Here is an 18,877-nt window from a genome sequence, read left to right on the forward strand (position 1 = left end):
TAAAGGCATAACCAGGCCAATTTCCATTGCTTATCCTTAATGATCACAGCTGTAATTTGCATGTAAATTATCAGTTAAAAGGTTTTAGATCTGCAAGGCTCAAACCCTGATTCAGGAAACACTTACGGAGCTCCTCTCTTAAGGAGCAGCAACCAGCCACTGGTGGGATCTCGGCTTCCCCAGGCTCTGCCCAACAGAGGAAGGTGGGAAGGGAGTCTGACCATTGCACAGCACTGCCTCCCCCATGGCACTCTCAGCGTGGACTTAAACTACTGTTCAACTCCACATTCACTTTTCCATCAGTCTTGCAACTCCATTTCTTAAATTAGATGCGGCCTTTCGAGTGCCACATAAAATCTATAAGAGTAATGGCCAAGAATGCTCATGGGAAGGCTTGGAAGGCATCAGACAGGCAAGCTTCAGCAGTTTGCAAAAGGATCAAATTGAGTCCCACCCCTAACTTTGAGACAGCTCCGATCATGCCAAATCACAGTCATCTTTCAGCAAAGTTGTATTAATCCAACTGAGTTACTGTGATGCAACTTTTCATTGAAAACAGGCTGTTTGCAGGAATGTGGTGCCACGATCCTTCTTCTGGCTCCCACGCTTTCTGCTGAGTGCTCATACAGCAGAAGGAAGGTTGGGCTGCACCCTGTGCCCACCTGCAGCTCACAAGGGGACCCAGCAGCCTGTGGGCACGTTGTGAAAGGCACTCTTATGAGCACTTGTCTGGGAAATGCTCTGCTTGGGTGCCATCCACCCAGCCGGTGTTGCCCCAGTTCCACTCTGCAGGAGATTGCATGCTCCCCACCACCTGAGAAGCCTGAAGAGTCACGCTTCAGGGGCAGCTTTCATTCTGAGCAGGGAAAGTGTGGCTGACCCCTGCTAAAGCACTCAGCTCATCAAAGCAAGCAAAAGTTGTCAGCGTCCTTCCACGAGCTCCCTAATAAAGATACATTCACAGTGGCTCCAAATGATGCTGGTATTACCACAGTATCAGCAGTGTCACAGGAGATGCCACAGGGTAGTTCTCCCCGTTCAATGAAAGGCAAGGAACGGCCATCACATCACCCAGCTGCCTTGAAATCAGGTCCTTGCCTTTCTCTCGCTACACACGCTTCCAAAATCCATCTGCTCCCAGTTCATCTCCAAAGCTCCCAAGCACAACTGTGTTCTGAAAATCTTGCAAGCCCTTTTCTGACAGGCACCAATAAAACTCTGAAGTGATAACAGACACAAGGATGTTTCCTAAAAGGAATTTCTCCCCACAAGCCATTTTCAGGGGAATACTAACACTGCCTGGGCTTGGAGGTTTTGCCCACACAATTTCTTTTAAAAGCAATGTCTCCTATCCAAACTCACCAATTATCTCTGCCACCGCATTCCTTTGTCCGAGCAGCCTACAGCTGCTTAACCCCAGCCACTTCAAGCTGCACCTGTGCATCAGACTGGGGTAATGCACTAACAGATGGCAGGGGCCACGCCGGCAGCTAACTGCTTATATCACTTTAAATAGCATCTAATGTTTCACAGCTTCAGAGCAGGGCAGTCGTATACAATAGTAACTAACTAGGGTAGCTGAAATAGGGCACTTGCTCCTTCATCCCAACAAGTGCTTCAAGTATTTAGTATCACTGCCAATTTCTAACACGTCCGCAGAGCAAACACACTGCTGGCTACTGCTTCTCAACCAGCCCACATCTCTAATGGAGGACTTCTGTGTTTTTTTGTGTTATTGACTTTCCAAAGCACAAGGAATAGCAAACTACCAGCCACCCAATGGGATTTTGCAATGGTGCATGGGGGCATAAGGAACAAATACGAATTTTACTTTCTTTTTTTCTTAGCGGCTGTTCTATTTAGAGCCTATTAATAGCTTTCCAAATTCTCCAAAGGGATTGAAGTTGAACATCCAGCTAGGTTTAAGACTCTTTTAGCCTCATTTTCATCACGCGTAAGTAACACAAAACATGGTTTTGGTGACAGATTGCCTCATGTGTGACAAACCTTGAGGTCCTTTGAAGACAGTAACAGAAAGAACAATAAAACCATTGCCTCCAAATCCATTCTTTCCAGTGAGATTTCTGCCCAGGTTAAGGACTGAGGGATTTGCCTTAGAAAAACCTCTATTTCATTTTTAAGGCTTCCACACCACAACCGTTTAACAACGTGAGTTGGATCTTTGCTTCTTCTAGATATCAGCCCAGATACAGAAAAAGTTAAGATTCTCAAAGATGAACTATAACACATAAAGACCAAATTTCAATTTAGGAAGACAAGAAACATCAGAAATGAAAGCAAGAAGGGAGACAGAAAGTACAGACCAGGAAAGCGTGTTTAAAAGAATATTAGTTTATTTTTTCTTTTTGATCCAAATTACGAACCAGGAGAAACAGAAAATGGAAGAGGACAAAAGATGCCACTATTTGATAGCACATGCAGTTAACAGTCGAGGAGCTCTGAAGGCAGGAGTGCAAGAAACTGGATGCTATTTTCCATGTGGAGCTTATCTTGCCAGGCACCTCCGGCAGCGTGCTGTTACTTACTCATCTGGTTGCTGTCATTCACAAAGTCCTCAGACCCATCATTGTCATCTTCATCATCCCCAGAAGAAAGAGCATCTGCACATTAAAAATAACCAAGACTTTAAAAGAGAGTATTTTATAGACAAATAAACCAATATGCTACATCTTAAATTATCTACCAGGAAAAGAAGTTATGTTAGCTGTGCAGAAGCCATAGAAAAAGAAAATGCATGAATGTGTGTTCTTACAAAATTCTAACAGAACTAGCTAATAAACCTTAAATGCTACAGAAGCTTCCAAAGAGAGCTTGTTAACTCCAAAAATCTTTGAACTGAAAAAGCTTTGCTTCTCCTTGAGACATTCAGCTGACCAGAACTGAGTGCCTTGAGAGCAATTTGTCTCTAAACAAAGCAGCGTAAAAGGATGTAGGACAGCCTTTTTTCTCTTCAGACTGGGGGGAAAAAAAAAAAAAAACCTCATATTCATTTTACTGGTTTTATCATCATCATAACAGCAACTCTGTACAATTTAAACCTGTCACAGAGGCATAAAACAGAAGGCTACTCAGCAGCTATTAGTATAGACCCCACGAAGCAGAAGTTGTATATACAAACCAATGCCATTTTAGAATCAGGACAAAGGGGAAAATACCCGAAATATCTCAACTGCAGAACTCAGCTAAACTTTCTGTGCCCAACTGGACTGTTTCAAGTTATATTATTATATATCTTTATATGACATTTTACAGCTTCCACATGCAAAACCTATGTTTAGCTCACTCACCTGTAACATTTACAATGAAGTACAGAGTATCACTGTCTAGGGTCCTAATAGCAGTGCAAGCATAGAGGCCCGAATCTCTGGGTGAAGCATCTTTAATTTGTAAGTACTCCCCAATAATCACTGTCCTATTGTCGGGCCCCAAGGGGACCCCATCCTTAGTCCAACTGATCATGACGGCGTCTTTCAATTGACAGCGCAACTCAAGTGGTTCTCCTGGAAGTGCAGAGTGTACATCTGGCTGAGAGATTTGGTATTTGGTTGGCGGCTCTGCGAAGGTTGAAGGAAAGGAGGAAAAAGAAGAAAGAAGGAAAGGAGAGAATTTCCAACACAAGTCAGTGAAGGCCCTTTTTATCCACAGAAATCACGTTCAATCAAAAGTTTCATCCAGATTAGCCCAGCAACCTGCCTTGTAAAACTGAATCACATGCAGATATGGATAAGCTGTATTTTCAAAAAGAATTAACCACACAGAAAGCTCATTCCCCTCCGATAGGTCCCTTGTTGTGTCCTTTATCGCAGCTGCCACAGAGTCACAATCCACCCTACAGCCACACCACGCCAACCCCGGCGAGATGAGAACTGAACCCAAGGGCACGAAGATGGATGTTGTGTTGAGGCACATGGCTTAGTGAGAACCATTGGTGATGGGTGGATGGTTGGACTGGGTGATCCTATGGGTCTTTTCCAACCCTGGAGATTCTATGATTCTATGAAAGAGAGGTTGGAGGAGGCAGGAAGAGCTCAAAACAAAAACTCCAGTTTCAAATCACAGCTTTTGTGTCTGTAATTCAACATTTATCTGTCCATGTCTGATTTTAGATTTAGGGTTCTTTTTAAACCTGAAAAGAGCTATTTTGGAGAAAAAGAATAGCCAAGAAAACCACACTAAGCTAGTAAACATGAATTTCTGTACACAGCCTACATGGTGCCCTTTAGTTTTCACCTTTTCCAAAGCCTCAACATTTGCTCACTACACTGCCAACTCTGCTCCAAGCAACAGTAACTTTTTCCTTTTTATTTTTCCCTCTTCATTCCTTACTTTACAACCTCCTGGAGCAGAGCACAGCAGACACCTAGAGACACAAAACTTCTGAAGGCATGGTGTACCCAGCCACTCAGAGCAAAACTGCTCACCCATCAGTTCCCTTTTGTAACTAAACATTGAGAGCGTCAAACCAGAGTCTTTAAAAATAAAAATCAAAAAAATCCTTGGAAAATGACATCTGTCTGTAGTTGCTATAGCTGCACCATCCCCGTGAGGCAGTGGTATGGGGTGGAGGGACCCCAACCAAGTCCCCCCTATGAAGCACCTGGACAGTGCCATGCATTAGGGACTGATTTTGTCACTGGTTTCACCTGACAGCCACAGCACCCATTTCCCACCCCCCACCCCCCCCCCTTCCCTCATCAAGACAGAAAAGTAAATATCAGGGAAAAACATGAACACATTTTCTGCTTGCTCCTGATGGTCACGTCTCCCAGCTGGCTGCTGCTCTCATCCTGACACATGTCCTACACAGACACCAACTGTGCTCCCACGGGTGTGCAAACAAATACAGCACACGCTGCTTTCTGTTAGTTGGGAGTCACCCCTTTTAACGTTCCCTCAGTGTCCACTCTTGCTTCTAAGAATACTGTGCCCTGAAAACCACATTCCTCCCCTGTGCTCATTTCTCACATCGCACCTTCAACAGAGAAGGCTGAAACAAATGCCAGGTCCAAGCTAGCCATTAGGTGGGTGCTCGGTCATGCTGAAGCTCTGTCAGAACCCCAATGGGACACTTGGGCATTTCAATCTTTTGTTCTATTTGAAAGCAGTGAGCCCAGTTTCTCCTCCCACTCATTCAGAAGCCACACAATTTCAGGGAGCTGGATGGTATAGTTTGCCTGATGCAAAAAGAGACCAGATCCAGGGATGAGCCCCTGCAAAGCCAGCAAAGCTCCTCCCGTCTCTTCCCCCAAGGCAAGTGTGTTTTTCAGACAGCAGATGTGGCACATGTCACAGCAGGGCAGTGGCTGGGAGAACCATTTCAGCAAAACCTGAGCAAGACAGTTTATGGGCACCGTAACATTTCTCAGATTTAGATTTTACAACTGGGTCTCTACATTTCCCAGAGTGCAAAACTCCATTTCGAAGCCCACAGCAAGCTACAATACAGCTTGGCATTTTACAAACTCGTTCAGTCTTGCTGATGCAGCCAGGAATCCATGGATCTGCAGTGTAGGTGTTTTACTGAGCGCTTCACTGTGCTGCTCAAAATGTCATTTCCAGAAGGAGCACGGGCTGTTGCTGCACATACATCTGTAATAAATACATTTGAGTATACTGGATAATATTTGTAATACAGAATCCAGTGTCAAAATAAACTAGAAAAAAAAAAAAGCTGACACCGGCTTGCTAATTTACTCTGACGTTTACAAGACTTCTTTGTAAGCACTCCACCTGCAAAGTACATTTCTTTTACAGAGTTTACACTGTGCTGAAAACGTACCGAGAGTCTTTTAAAAGGTCTTTGTTAAAGCCACTGTGGGTGAGGACAGCCCAGCCTTCCCCCAGGTGCCTGAGAGGCTGTGCTGAGCAGCACCAGGACATCTGCAGGATGCTCACACAGGCTGCAAGAAAAAACCCATTTTCTACTCCTCATCCTTGATTTCTAAAGTGACTACCCCCAGTTTTACTTCAAGTCTTCCAACACAAAGCCAAATTCAAATACAGCTTTAAAAGGAAAACGAGCAGCAAAACATAAAAACAATAATTAAAAAATGAGTAGTTATTAAGGTATCAGAGCTTAGTAAATGCTATCCTGCATGTCTCTCTCATCGGAGTATCAGAGAAGATCCATCACCGAGCGTTGTCGTGAAGTAATGAAGTCATGTTTGGAAATAGTGAGCTCTTTCAGGTGAGCCTTTGTGTTGCCAAACTAGAATGTAGCAGCACTTAAGACTGTCACTTTTTATAATGTTTGCCTATAAACTTTTCCAGTGTGGGTTTGAAATGGTGCCCAAATGCAAACAGAGAACAGGTGGGATTCAGAGGCATTATTAGCCTGTCCAATAGCTTCACAATGAAAATTGACGGGTTCAAACTGTTAACAAATTCCCAACAGTGCATAAACAGCCGTACCCTGCAAAGTCAACTCCCCCAGGACACTGCACCCCTTCACAAGCCATTTGTACACCGCTCTAAGACTTAGGGACAAATTTGCACACAGTATAATAATCGCAGCAACGCTGCCCCTGAGGATTACACGAGGATTATTTCCCCACTTGCACATCTTTTCAGCATACCAGAGAAATGAGCCACGCTCAGCCTTCACTCGCGCCCATCCTCTGTTGTTTGGGGCAGCGTCCTCTGCACTTCTCCCAGACCCAAAGATCCTAAGCGAAAAGAACCAGCTACGTCTCAGGCAGGAGGGAGGAGATGGCCCAGCAGAGCACAAGCTGCCAAGCAAGGCTTGATGACCTGGCATCACATCTGATGACTCGATAACGCGTTTATGCTCCTCCTGCCTAAAACTGTATCCCTGAGCCATCCCCATAAACTGCTACTCATCACCCGACACTTCATTTGGTGAGCTCTGCACAGCACAGGATTCCTCTCTAAGGGACTTCACCTGCAAATCCTATAATTGTGGTATCAGTTCCCGCTGCAAAGGTGCTTTAACTGATGCGAATAACGCCTGCCTGTCACCCTTAAAAAAAACAAACAAACAAAGGCATGTGTAACATTTCTGTTGACATTCTAAAGCACTGGAGGACAAGGCAGGGAACACTGCTTCTGCTCTTGTTTACTCCCAGCTACATCCTTGTTTGTAATAGCACTGCACACAACGTAAGCATATTGAAACTTCATAGGTGGAACCATCGAACAGCGCCCCATGGAAAACCAAGTCCCTGCTAAATAAACACCCGATGGGAACTTCTTCTTCACCTGCTCACACACGGTCACAGCATGCTTCATGCCATCCAGCCATCAGATGGAGTAAATACTGTTTGTATGAAAGCCACGACCACAGTGGAGGAACCGAGAACATTCTGAAAGCCCTATTAAACATTACTATGAGGTGCATAATTATATTCCAAGTCATATTTCTATTCAAGACTGGTCACTGAAACAAGAGATTTATACTTCCTTAGGTTTTAGATAATTATTAGTTGTCTCCATTTATTAAAATGTTAACAAAGAGCTGCTTATCTTAAAGCTCAAGGCATTTAGTTACTTAGTTACAGAGCCAAATAATTAAACAATCAGCTAATAGCTAACCCCAGCAAAGATTCTCACACAACTCTCCATCACACAAAAGCCTCAGATCCCATCAAGCCACTTTCGCTTCAAAAGGCTTTAGTAAATAACTAAACACTCACTACAGCATGCCCAGAAGGGTCAACAGACCTGACCTGTCAAGAATCCAAGAGGTTCTTTGCAAAATTGAATGTCCCCATGGGAGATGCCAGGCTGGCAAACGCTCCTCCCGCTGCTTCTCCTGCCCTGCTGTTTTTCTGAGAATTGAGGAAGATCCAGCAAAACCACTCTGGGTGAGCTACATGGAATGGAAACACTGAGCTATGCCTGAAGCACAATAGCCACAGACCCCGGTGACTTTGAGTCAAACACCAAAACTTCCTGCTCTCTGCAGGAGACAGCCTCTGGAGCTAATGAAAGCCCAGGTATCAACCAGGTTTGCAACCTTCTCATCTCCCTGGTACAAGCCTATGGCACAAGGTGCCATGCTAATGTTAAGAGCAGCTCCATGTCTTCTTCTCATAGGATGATGGATAGCAAACTCAACTTACAAAAGCAATGGCCACTGGTTCAGAAATGCAGAGTGGCTCCTGGCCGCTGTGACTAACTGCTGTTAGCCAACAGGGAACCAAAGTCACAAAGGCTGAGCACGTCTCCTTACACAAAGGGGGACAACACAGTGTTTGCAATTCATCCATCTGTTTCTCCAAAGTCACTGGATTCCCTGCTGTCCTATTTGTGCCGTGTTTATGCCAGCTAGCTGCCAGCTTTGCCTGGCTCTGCCTTGGCCAGGAAGTCAGGAAGTCTCTGTGCTCTGATAAAATACTTTCCTTTCAAAGCTACTCATCTTCCTTTCATTATTTTTAAAACATAAAAACATCCCCTGTCATTACGAACAACACTCCAAAGAGCACAAATCATTTTTGTATCCCCTTCACTGTTTAAAACTATTAATTGTTCAAATCTGATAGGAACTATACAGGCCTTACAGAAATCTTCACCAAATGCTCAGCACAACAAGCACTACAAACATAAAAAAAAGGCAGAGCCTAAGTCTTGTCTTCTTCCTTTAAAACAAGCTCCTGGGATGCTCTGTTTGAAAACAATGGCAACTTCCAAAAACATCATGCAGCAGACTCCAAAATAAACTGAGGTGTTTCTCCTGGCATCTTCTTAAACCCAATTATCCCTGCTCTGTAAGGATCGAGTCATCCGATGGCTGCATGGGAGATAAAACCAGGCAAAAGGTTGGCTGAGGTGAAGATGTGAAGTACAGAAAGAATCCTTTTGCTCGGGAAGTGAAGACTTGCAAAATGAAGCAAGCATTGCCACGTTATACATGCAGGGTACCCCAGCAAGCGTAGAGCTTCCAGCCACCCTGACCTGCTCTGGGTCTACAGCATGGTGCCAATGCCCACTGAGGGTTACGTATACCACGATCATTAAGAAAAATGAAATAAAAGAACTGGCTCCAATTGAAATACTTGCCAATGTCATCACTGGTAAGGGAAAATATTACGTGGCCCTAACTTGTTTTCCTAAGCTTTGAAGACTTAGAAAAATAATTCTGGTGACCAGCAGAGTTCCATCGCTTGCAGATCCCTGGGCGAAGAGCAAAGATGCACCAAAAAGTTATCAACAGATGAATACATCTATCTCCTATGCATCATGTTCTGTAGCATGCCAGCAGCTTCAGAACTGCAGCACCCCAGGGTAGCCCAGGGGAGATCAAACCCTGGGCCTGTGTGAGGCACAGCTGGGCTGAGCTGCGGGGGCAAACTGAGCCTCAGCCCCATTGCTCCCGTGGTGCCCAAGGAACTCAAGTTGTTACAGCCCAGCTGTCATGGCTGCAAAGCAGTCATGCTGACATTTCACACCCCATACCCATGTTTAAAGCAAGCAGACTGCTCCTCAGAAGCATGAAAAAAAGAAAACAAAAAACCTGGACATGTCCAGGCTTCGTGCAGAGATTAAGATTCCTACAACTTGTAGCCTGCTTGCTCCTACCTGTCTTTATGGCTGCGATTGTTGAGTTACGGCTGCACAACCACATAACACACATCAAAAATGCCAACTATCACATGCTCGTGGGCTTGGCTGTGTGCTTCATGCTTCTGGAAGCCAAGCCAGGGAAGACATGGAGCATGCCAAGTTCAAAGTAAACAGCAGAGAGACCAGCGAGGCCACCTCCTGCTGCTGGGAACGGCCCTGTGATTTCTTCCTGTTTGTCCCAGTTCTTCACGGTCTGCTCCTTACAGGATGAAGACTTCTTTATACAATAGCCAGTGTAAGACTTGGTTCCAGACAAGGGACAAAGTAAGAAGCAGTAAAACATCAGCATCGGTATGTCTTCTGCACAAAGGCTTGGTAACAAGGGAGAGGGGAATCACCCCCAAGCTTGAATCGCCACCCCAAAAACCCTCAAATGATTACGCTGCCTTTTAATGTCATCGATACGATGAGAAACTACAGGTCATCTTCAGGATTTGAACCTTTGGTTCCACGCACCAAATTCTGAAAATTTCATTTCAAGACAAAAACTCCATTCGATACACAAAGCAACAGAGTTCTGGTCCCTAAGCTAACTGAGAGTACCGGGAAGTACGATGTGAATGTAACGTATCTGAAACACAATCTCAAAAATAATTAACTACTCTTCAGAGTCATTACAGAAGAATCTTCTCATGTAATCTATTATACAATACAAAGGGGAAGGAAACGTATCACCTTTTTCCAGAATCTCAAATGAAGAATGGGAAAAAAAAGAAATTAAACTTCTGTACCGTTAAGGTAAAATTCAGGAAGAGGCTGGGATCATTTGCTCGGTGTTTTTACTTCCAGCAACAGCAGAATATGAAATCTTCCTGACCATATTCTACATGCAACCAAGTAGCAAAGCAATTTAACCAACTTCATTGTCCAGCTTAGTGTTAGAGTTCGCCTGGGAAAGGTTCTGTTTATTACAGACTGCCTAGGCAAAAGGTATGAGCGTGTGTATTTAGTTTTACAGGGTTTTACTGTTTTCCATATTTTCTTGCATCCATTCCCATCTACAGCTTTTCTCCAGGTCCCTTATTTGCATTTCAAGAGCAGCATAAAAACAAAACAGAACACGGCATAAATCCAGACAATAAAAAACACAACCCTACTTCTCTTCCAGGTTTGCCAAAGGCTGTGCTTGGGACTATTACTATTATTCAACATGTAAAAGTAGTAAATTACAACCGAGAGGTTAAAAATTGCACAATTTCACCTTCGAGCACTAGTTATGGAGGCTGAGAACATCTATTCAGATTCCCTATAAGCAAGTCGGCAGTTGTTTCTTTTGTACACGGTCCCATTTTTACTTGACTATACAAATCCTCTTTAATTTCAGCAGCTCGTCTGGAAGTCTCATCTCGCTTATTCCCCACTCTGCCTCTGAAATTCATCTTCCCCACTTCCTAAGGTGGGATTTGGAAAAAAAGAAGACTTTTAACTGATCGTAGGATTTAATCAGTGGGCAGTGGAGCTCTGCACAGCGAGGACCACATACCTGGCAGCAAGGAAGAGCGCCGAGCAAGCCCCAGAGTTAAAGCCACGCTGGAGGGCTGCCCTTCCAGGTGCCCCACAAAGGGTTACTCTGAACTTGCAGACGCCAGGGTCACCCGTTATTGTAGCAGTCACTCCTGGGCACTGTGCCATACTAATGGAAGATGGTTCGAATGTTTCTGAATTGTTAGTAGAAGGGCTATTAGCGAGCAGCCACGCACCGCAGATTTATTACAATGCCTCCGTGCTAATCCCGCACGGCTGAAATACCTGTGCTGCCCGGGTGAGTAAACAACATCAGCTGAATCTGGGTACTTCAACACCATGGGATCTAAGCACGGCAATTTTTTTGTGATTAAACAATGCTTAACGCAACCAAGCTCAGGAACTGCTCAGCTTTTTTTCCCCCCTTTTCTTTAAATAATTATTAAAAACAGCTGGGTGGCCTAAAGCAGCCTTCACAATTATAAATGTTGCTTTTCTTGAAACAAATTAAACATTGCAACACAGACACTGAGCAGGGCCCTTCACAAACTGGCAGAGCTAGTTGGGTGCCCGGCTGCCCAGTCCTGCCAGCTGCTCACCTCGGCCCAGCGCACTCCTCCAGGCCATCCTAAAGAATACAGTGAACCTTATGGAGTTGTTGTTTTCTTTATATGCCACATCATTTTATTACGTGGAAGAACTGAGTCGCAGCACGGTGTTCTGATCCACTTCTCTTCCACCCACCCGTGATTTAACCTCCGACGGACACGTCCTGCATAGCACAGACTGCTACAGCATGCCTGGCCGCAGCATCCAGCCCCAAATCCCATGTAAACTTGGCCACAACTTGGACAAGCCCCCTGGGAGAAAGTCCGAGGTGCTAACTCCGATGTCACAGAACCCTGTTCCAAACAACACTCACGAAAAACTAAGAGGGAGAGAAAACAGTGAAAAATAAGCACAAAAAGCCCCACGATTTTCTCCTCCTCAACCAACAGCTCATCCTCCCTTTCCTCCTCGCCAGTCACCCAGCACATGGCACTGCCTACCCCATTAAGCCTTCCCAAACTGAGGCTGTTTCCCCCTTGTACAAACGAATTTTCCTTTCCCCTCCTCAGCTTGAGAGGCGAGGCAGCTCGAAATCATTCAATGTCCCAAACTGATGAGCCAGTTCTTTTGTGGGGGAGGAAAAGCAATAATTACACAGAACTTGCAATGGCATGCGAGGAAGGAAAATTAAAGTAGGTCACATCTCCGAGCTCCTCAGCCTCTCTGAGGTTCACCAAATGCTTTCGCTACAGTAATTTTAAAAATACAATTAAAATAAAAATAGCATGGCAGACAAAGGAAGCTGCACAGTAGAATTCTATCAGCAATGAGCTTGCCCTTCTGTCCCTCTCCTTGATACGGATAATGTCACTTGTGAGGTGACACGCAGTGAAAGGATCTGAGCCAGCACAGACTGAAACGCGTGGGGCACATCTCTGTGCTAGGTGCTGGATGCTCTGCTGCTCTGAAGCAGGAAACCAGCGCTCAATGCTCCTACAAAGCAGGGGTTCATCTTACAGAGACACCAGTGATAGTTAAGAGATGGGACAAGACACTCTGAACGTACATTATTCACTAAGTTTACCCCACAGGCTCCGTGCTGAGCGCTCCCCTGCTCCCCACAGCCATCCCAAGCACAAATTACCATGCTCCAACCAAAAACGCTCATATCTGACCAGGTCTGGGCAAAAACCAGGGAATCAGGTCAAACTGCAACACCTCTCATCTTTTCAGACTTGCTTGGGGTTTCTGGCAGATTTTCAGCACAGATCTTGCATTTAACTGCACTGAAATAAGCTCTCTCTTTTAGCTAGGCCAGGTGCGCTACTGCAAGTAGACAAGATGCAACTTGCCTAAGTGAATGGTGGCTCTTCTGAAAAAATATGGATTTATGTTGCTAACGAGTGCTGCTTCCAAAAGGTAAAGTCTCTGCTTTCACTGTAAAACCTCAATCATAAGGACTCACAAAATGCTTCACAGATTAAAATCTGACAGTTAAGGGTTGCTGTGTATTTTTCTCGCATTTCCATCTCTGCCTAAATTTGATACTCACACTAAGAAAAAGAAAATGGTCTTTGAACTTATTTCCTAAAAGGCAAGAGATCGTTCCTGCTGAAGCTGGATACAGACATACACTCATTAAGGGCTATGCGACAGTTGTTATTGCAACACCACAATAGTCCATCATCTCATGCATACACAACCTTGCATAACCGGGGCTGTCAGCATTTCCATTGTAAACGCTGCTCTCAAAGGCTTGCAACTCGCCTGTAAAAAGTTACGATAGCCTGAAATTCACTGCATGTCCTCTGCCAAGGAACAACTATTTCAAAATTAAAAACTGTGTTGCCATTGGAGTCAGTCAAAGGAAAGAGAAGAAGAAGAAAAAACTCAGCATGCTTGAAAACCTTCTGGCTCCACAAAACACTGAAGGAATCAAATTCCAGAAAATTAGCCCTCCCCCCCTACAAATACACACACCAGAAAACAATGGTTTTTAAATTGGCTGTTAAGTTTGAAATATCCAGTTATTTGTGCTGCTTTGCAAAACAGTTGCCATGCTGACCCATTACCAGTTTGCAGCATCCACCAACACCAAACATAAATAGCAGCCATGCCTGCGGCCCATCGGCCTACAGCTCCAGGCCACAGTGCTGCTGATGGACAGGGGATTTTCAATGTAAAACAGACACATTAAATCCAATTAAATCTGATTACCTGTCTAATTCCCCAGAATCTCAGCTAGCAATTCCTGCACTGGGCCAAATAACTTACAGAATTGGATCTCTAAAAGGGCATCCAACCTACACCTCAATCTGTGGTGATGGCACATTCCTCCATAATGGCCTGCAATAATTGCCCTCAGATTTAACTAATCAGTTTGAAACATTAATCACAACTTGCAGGCATTTACCTTCTGAAAACTGTAACATTGCAAGGGAATTCTCATTGGATGCTTTTGCTTTATGTTCCCTACCTGTCCCAGAGATGCATCCAGGCCTTACAGCCCACAGCATGGAGAGGGCCAGCTGCACCGTGTGGGCAAACTGCTCTGGGTGACAGCAAACATCCCACTGCCACGCAGCCTTCCTTCCATCTGCTGCATTATCATAGAATCATCATAGAATGGTTCCTGAGAGACACCCTGCAGGACCCCCATGACCTCATCAGGTGGGGCACAACACTTAACAAAGCATCCCCAGTCAGCTCACCATGCTGTGACCACCTGCAACAGTTACCCTTTAAGCCTGCGGATAAAGCAGTGTGTTTACAAAAAGCTCCATACACCTCTGGGTACCGCACCGAACATGTTTGTATGTTGTTCAGTGTCCATGAAATGAGGTAAAGCTCAGGTGACAAATCTCTAGTCGCTCTGGAGTCCACCATCAGCACACAACCCATGACAGAAGCCCTCGCTCACCGCAGATTCCCAAACAAGCATCCAGGGCCATTTTAAACTATGATGTTTTGGTTTGGTTTTTTTTTCCCCACAGGACACAGAACTAGGCAGTCCCTTGTAGGAAGCTTAAATTAGTCCTTTGAAATTTGACCTAAATTAAAAGAACTGAAACACGTTGTTACTGCACCAGGCGAGGGCTCCGAGCGGGCACTCCAAGGCCAGCATCACTGGATGGGGAAGAGGCTAAATTAGCTGCCCAGCAGAACGATAACACACAGCCTGGGCAAGGAAAGGTCAAGGGAGAGCTTGCTATTTATCAAATTTATGTCTAAACTAATTATTCAGTTCACAAAGTAACCCTTCAAGCCATGTGTGCGGTCAAAGCCCTTTTGTAACGTTGGCTGTCAAAGGCCTTCACGGGCTGGGTACACAGAAAGAGAATGGCTCCTTTATGCAAGCTGGGACAGACTCATTTCTAAATATTTAGAAGTAGAAAGTCTTTGTGCTTCCCAGGATAAAAAACATATCTGTAAACACTTGATACAAGGCAGAAATCAATTGCTGACAGTCTCCAAACCAGCTCCTACAGGTCCTGCTTCTGCTTACACCACCTCAACCTTGATCTTGCCATCACAGAATAAGAAAGAAAGCATTGCAACTACAATAAACAGACCCAGGACCCGGCCCTTGGTGGACACCCATGATATCAATATTGACACTATAGTTTACTATGGCTCAGTATATCCTCTTCAGTGTAGATATCTTTACACATCCCAGAGTAACAGCAAATGGGCACGGATCAGATCCAGAGCCCGACGCTGTAGGAAAGAAGCTCAGAGAAGGGTGCTACCAAAGGGATCAGATATACTGCAGGTAACAAAGCAAAGCACCTCAGTGCACGTGTACACACAGCTACACAGCTGATTACCCCGAGAGATGAATACTGCTTGTGCTAAAGCACGGATTTAACTACAGACCCTGAAGAAAGTGGTTGCAATGTCCCAAAAGTTGTGTATAGCTAAGAGATGACTGTATTTCAACCAGGGGTTATTTATTACAGCCAATGGAACAAAAGCCACAATCTCAATTCCTGTTAACATTGCACGCAGCTTCTTGAATATTCTGAGTCACTAAGACAATAAAGAACAACAATACAAGCACTTAGCACCAGAAAAAGACAAAATCCAGGGCATGTCCACGAAGGAAGACTAAGGAACGGATCGAAGTATGTCACAAAAGGTCACAGCCCTGGCGACCTTCTCAGCTGGTCCAAAATGTCACTGCTCTAATGACTGCTCAGTCAGCAACCCGACCAAAAGCATACGTTTGTGGAGCACCTGACTGCCTCAGATTAGCTGCGGCCAAAATGTTTGGCATTCAGTAAATTAAAAAAAATAATAGCAATAAAAGTCAGCTTTGTCTTTGAAGAGATTTGTTAAAAGAGCGTTTTGTTCTCCTTTCAGCACAGAGAGCTTGTGGGTGGCAGGGATGGAACCAATGAAGGTGATTCAGTAAAGAGCGGGTATTTTTTTTGTTTTTTAGAGAAGGGTTTAACAAAGTACATAAAAGAGGTTTTATTTCCCAAATCTCAGATATAAATCCCACACAATTGCTTGTATTCTACAGCATAAAACAGCTTATTATAGCATTAATATTATACCATTAACTGAGAAGCTCTTTTTCCCCCTTTCTGGTAACAATTCAAGTTTGTACGTCTAAAATTATCTCACGTAAGTTAACATTCCTGCCCAGGGAAGACGTTTTCAGTAGTTTTTAGCAATTTACACTTCGATTCTCACCCATTGGATATTCCTCGTGGAAGAAGAATAGTTTTTAAAAGAAAACTGTTAAGGCATAAGTCAAAAATGTTAACCCTTCTCCCTGCATGATTCATGCAATCGCATTCTTCCCCATTTACCCCTAAAACCAGTGGACCTCTCTATAAACAGCTCATCTGAAACCAGAATTATCCCTGATTTTGTCACTCCTCCGAAAAGCCAAAAAGGCACCAGATGTGCAATTAACAAATCATACAGTAAGCGGTGATGAGAGTTGAGCTTTCTCAAATTCTCATGTTACCTTCAAAAGGGGAGGAGACGAACCAAAAAGGCTTTGCTATCAACAGTCTCTGTCCGTGACAGATGACAATATTGCTACACTGAATTAATTCTTTTTCAGGAATGCTTGCTAGGGAGGAGGGCTCATCGTCTCTAAATAATTTTTCCCCTGCCATCAATAAAAATGTACTTGGAAGAGATTCTAGAAATGCGTTAGCTGGTGACGTCTATTTTTAGAGGCAGTGGGTAGAAACAAATACGTTTTGCATGGAAGTGGATTAAATAAAAACACGGCTGTATCCCTGGACATGGGTTGCAGGACATGTATAGGCCAAACTCCCCCAGAAAGCTTGCCCGATGAAATATGGTTTATGGGTTATTACGTTGTTTTGACAGTTAATAGAAATGCAATCAGCCCTCCGAATGACAAATAAAACTATAAGAAGGAAGCCTTGCTTTTCCACAGGGTGTTCAGCGGGCAGAAATGATCCTACGCTCTCCATAAAATCACAATACAAGTGGCTCAGGACAAGAAGAAAAGCAGCCCTTCCTTAGCTCTATAAAGAAAAACACTTTGGGAAGCTTGAGGGGGGATAACCTACAAGAACATACCAACAGGTGCAGGCTCGAAGTAGGAGATTTTATCAGAACGTCTCTTTCAATGCAGAGGTTTCAATTAGTTTTTGCTTTCACAGCAATAATCTCTCCTTGCTATTCAGATCTCCTCATGTGCACTTCCAGACCCTGCGATCCAGACAGCGTACTGATTGTTCTTGGGCATTAAGAACAATAGGGAAATTTATAGCAACCAGCCACAAACACCAATAGGGCTGTGACACCTGCCTTTGCAGAGTGCCCCTGCAAAGCTAAACAATCAGGGCGCGTGATTAAAAACAACTGGCATTTCTTTTTCCTCCCAACTTTCCAGGTAGTTCAAATCACAGTGACGTACAGCTACCCAGCAGTGTCCTTTCTTGAGCAATACACAACAGGTACATAAACGCAACAGGTTTCCTTAAAGACCCATTCCTGAAAACTTTCTGCTGTACACTGTGATTATACAACGCGATGACAGTCCCAAGTGAAATCATTGACACCACTGCTTGCACAAGATTAAATAAACGCATGCTTGCATGAACTCAGTCCGCGTGTGAATAGGAAAAGTTGGAAAACATAACTCTTGAGGGCAAATCTGTTACTTGCCTTCTATTTACCAACGCACATAAAGCTGTTGACTTCAATTTCAGATGTTGACGTATTTAAAATTAACTCCTTTTGCAGGATTAAGTACTCTAGAATGATTTACCTTCGGGTTCCAAAGTGGCATCTTCAACAACTAAGTTAAATGACGGTCGAGCCAGGGAAAGTCCAGCCATGGTGACCACCACCAGGCAGATAAGGCAACCCGAATCCCAGCTGACCATCTTTTTAGAGTAAGTTCCTGGTCCATTTCCATATCTCCATGTGGACTTTAATCCCATCTGAGCACCTCTACAGGAGCATGGACAGAACGCAGTGCCTTCGGCCAGGGCAATCCCTCCTCACCGGGAACGGCAGCGGCTGTGGGGAGAGAGATTAAATGCTGTCAGCAAAACCATCCTACATGCAAACCAAAAAACCCCACAAAGCTGAGGAGGAGGGGGAGGAGGAGGAGAAGGATGGGAAAAATACTTTTCCAGTTTCAAGTATATGTGAAAAGTGAGTGACTTTTCATTTTCTGTTAGCAGTTTCCATCATCACCCGAGGTGTAACCAAGTCCTCCTTGTTTTCACAAAATCACTTCTCAGCACGTATTTAGAGAGCTATTTTACTGACAGAAAAATATACAGTTTAGAAAAAAATAATAAAGGCACACACATGTACAGACACATAACCCGTAATGCTGCAAAATTACCACAATTATACAAATTATATTCTTGTTATTGTTTGAAGGTTTATGTAAGTTTTTTCATTCCCTCACTGAGGCAGCTCCGCAGGCAGCTGAAGTTTCAATAATTCAGTAGTTTTCCACTATAATAACAGTTGAAAAACACTCCTTAGGCTCAGACAGCCCATAAAACCTTACTTTGCCTCAACAATTCCAGCTCTCCTGTAGGTGTACCCTCTTCCACCTCAGTTCAAGTGCCTGTTAACAACTGAGCACCCCGTGCAGGTAACAGGGTCCCATCTTCACAGAGGTACTGGGTAACTACACTTGCGTTCCAGCAATTAAGAGCTATATAAACCTGGGCAGGAATTGCACACGAGACCTCCCCAGCATCATTTTCCACTCATACATGCTCAACTGCACAGCATGCACACACGT

The 18,877-nt window shown here is 44.2% G+C and overlaps 1 protein-coding gene across 46 annotated transcripts in view; it reads right to left on the reverse strand.

The window, feature by feature from the left end:
- FGFR2 (fibroblast growth factor receptor 2) overlaps positions 1 to 18,877 on the reverse strand; it is a 100,912-nt gene that overhangs the window by 55,683 nt on the left and 26,352 nt on the right. For 20 of the 46 annotated variants that reach the window (XM_046942741.1, XM_046942740.1, XM_040702285.2 and 17 more), the window contains 3 exons: positions 17,879 to 18,132; positions 3,309 to 3,575; positions 2,547 to 2,621 (listed from right to left, as the gene is read on the reverse strand). In XM_046942741.1, the coding sequence (XP_046798697.1) occupies positions 2,547 to 2,621; positions 3,309 to 3,575; positions 17,879 to 18,053 (517 nt within the window). In that variant the 5' untranslated portion in view covers positions 18,054 to 18,132. Of the gene's footprint in view, positions 1 to 2,546; positions 2,622 to 3,308; positions 3,576 to 17,878; positions 18,133 to 18,637; positions 18,765 to 18,877 lie in introns of those variants that run through there. The other 26 variants (XM_046942750.1, XM_015288590.4, XM_040702292.2 and 23 more) reach the window with 6 other exon arrangements.

The sequence above is a fragment of the Gallus gallus genome, chromosome 6 (genome assembly GCF_016699485.2).
Source record: "Gallus gallus isolate bGalGal1 chromosome 6, bGalGal1.mat.broiler.GRCg7b, whole genome shotgun sequence".
Taxonomy (NCBI): Eukaryota; Metazoa; Chordata; class Aves; order Galliformes; family Phasianidae; genus Gallus; species Gallus gallus.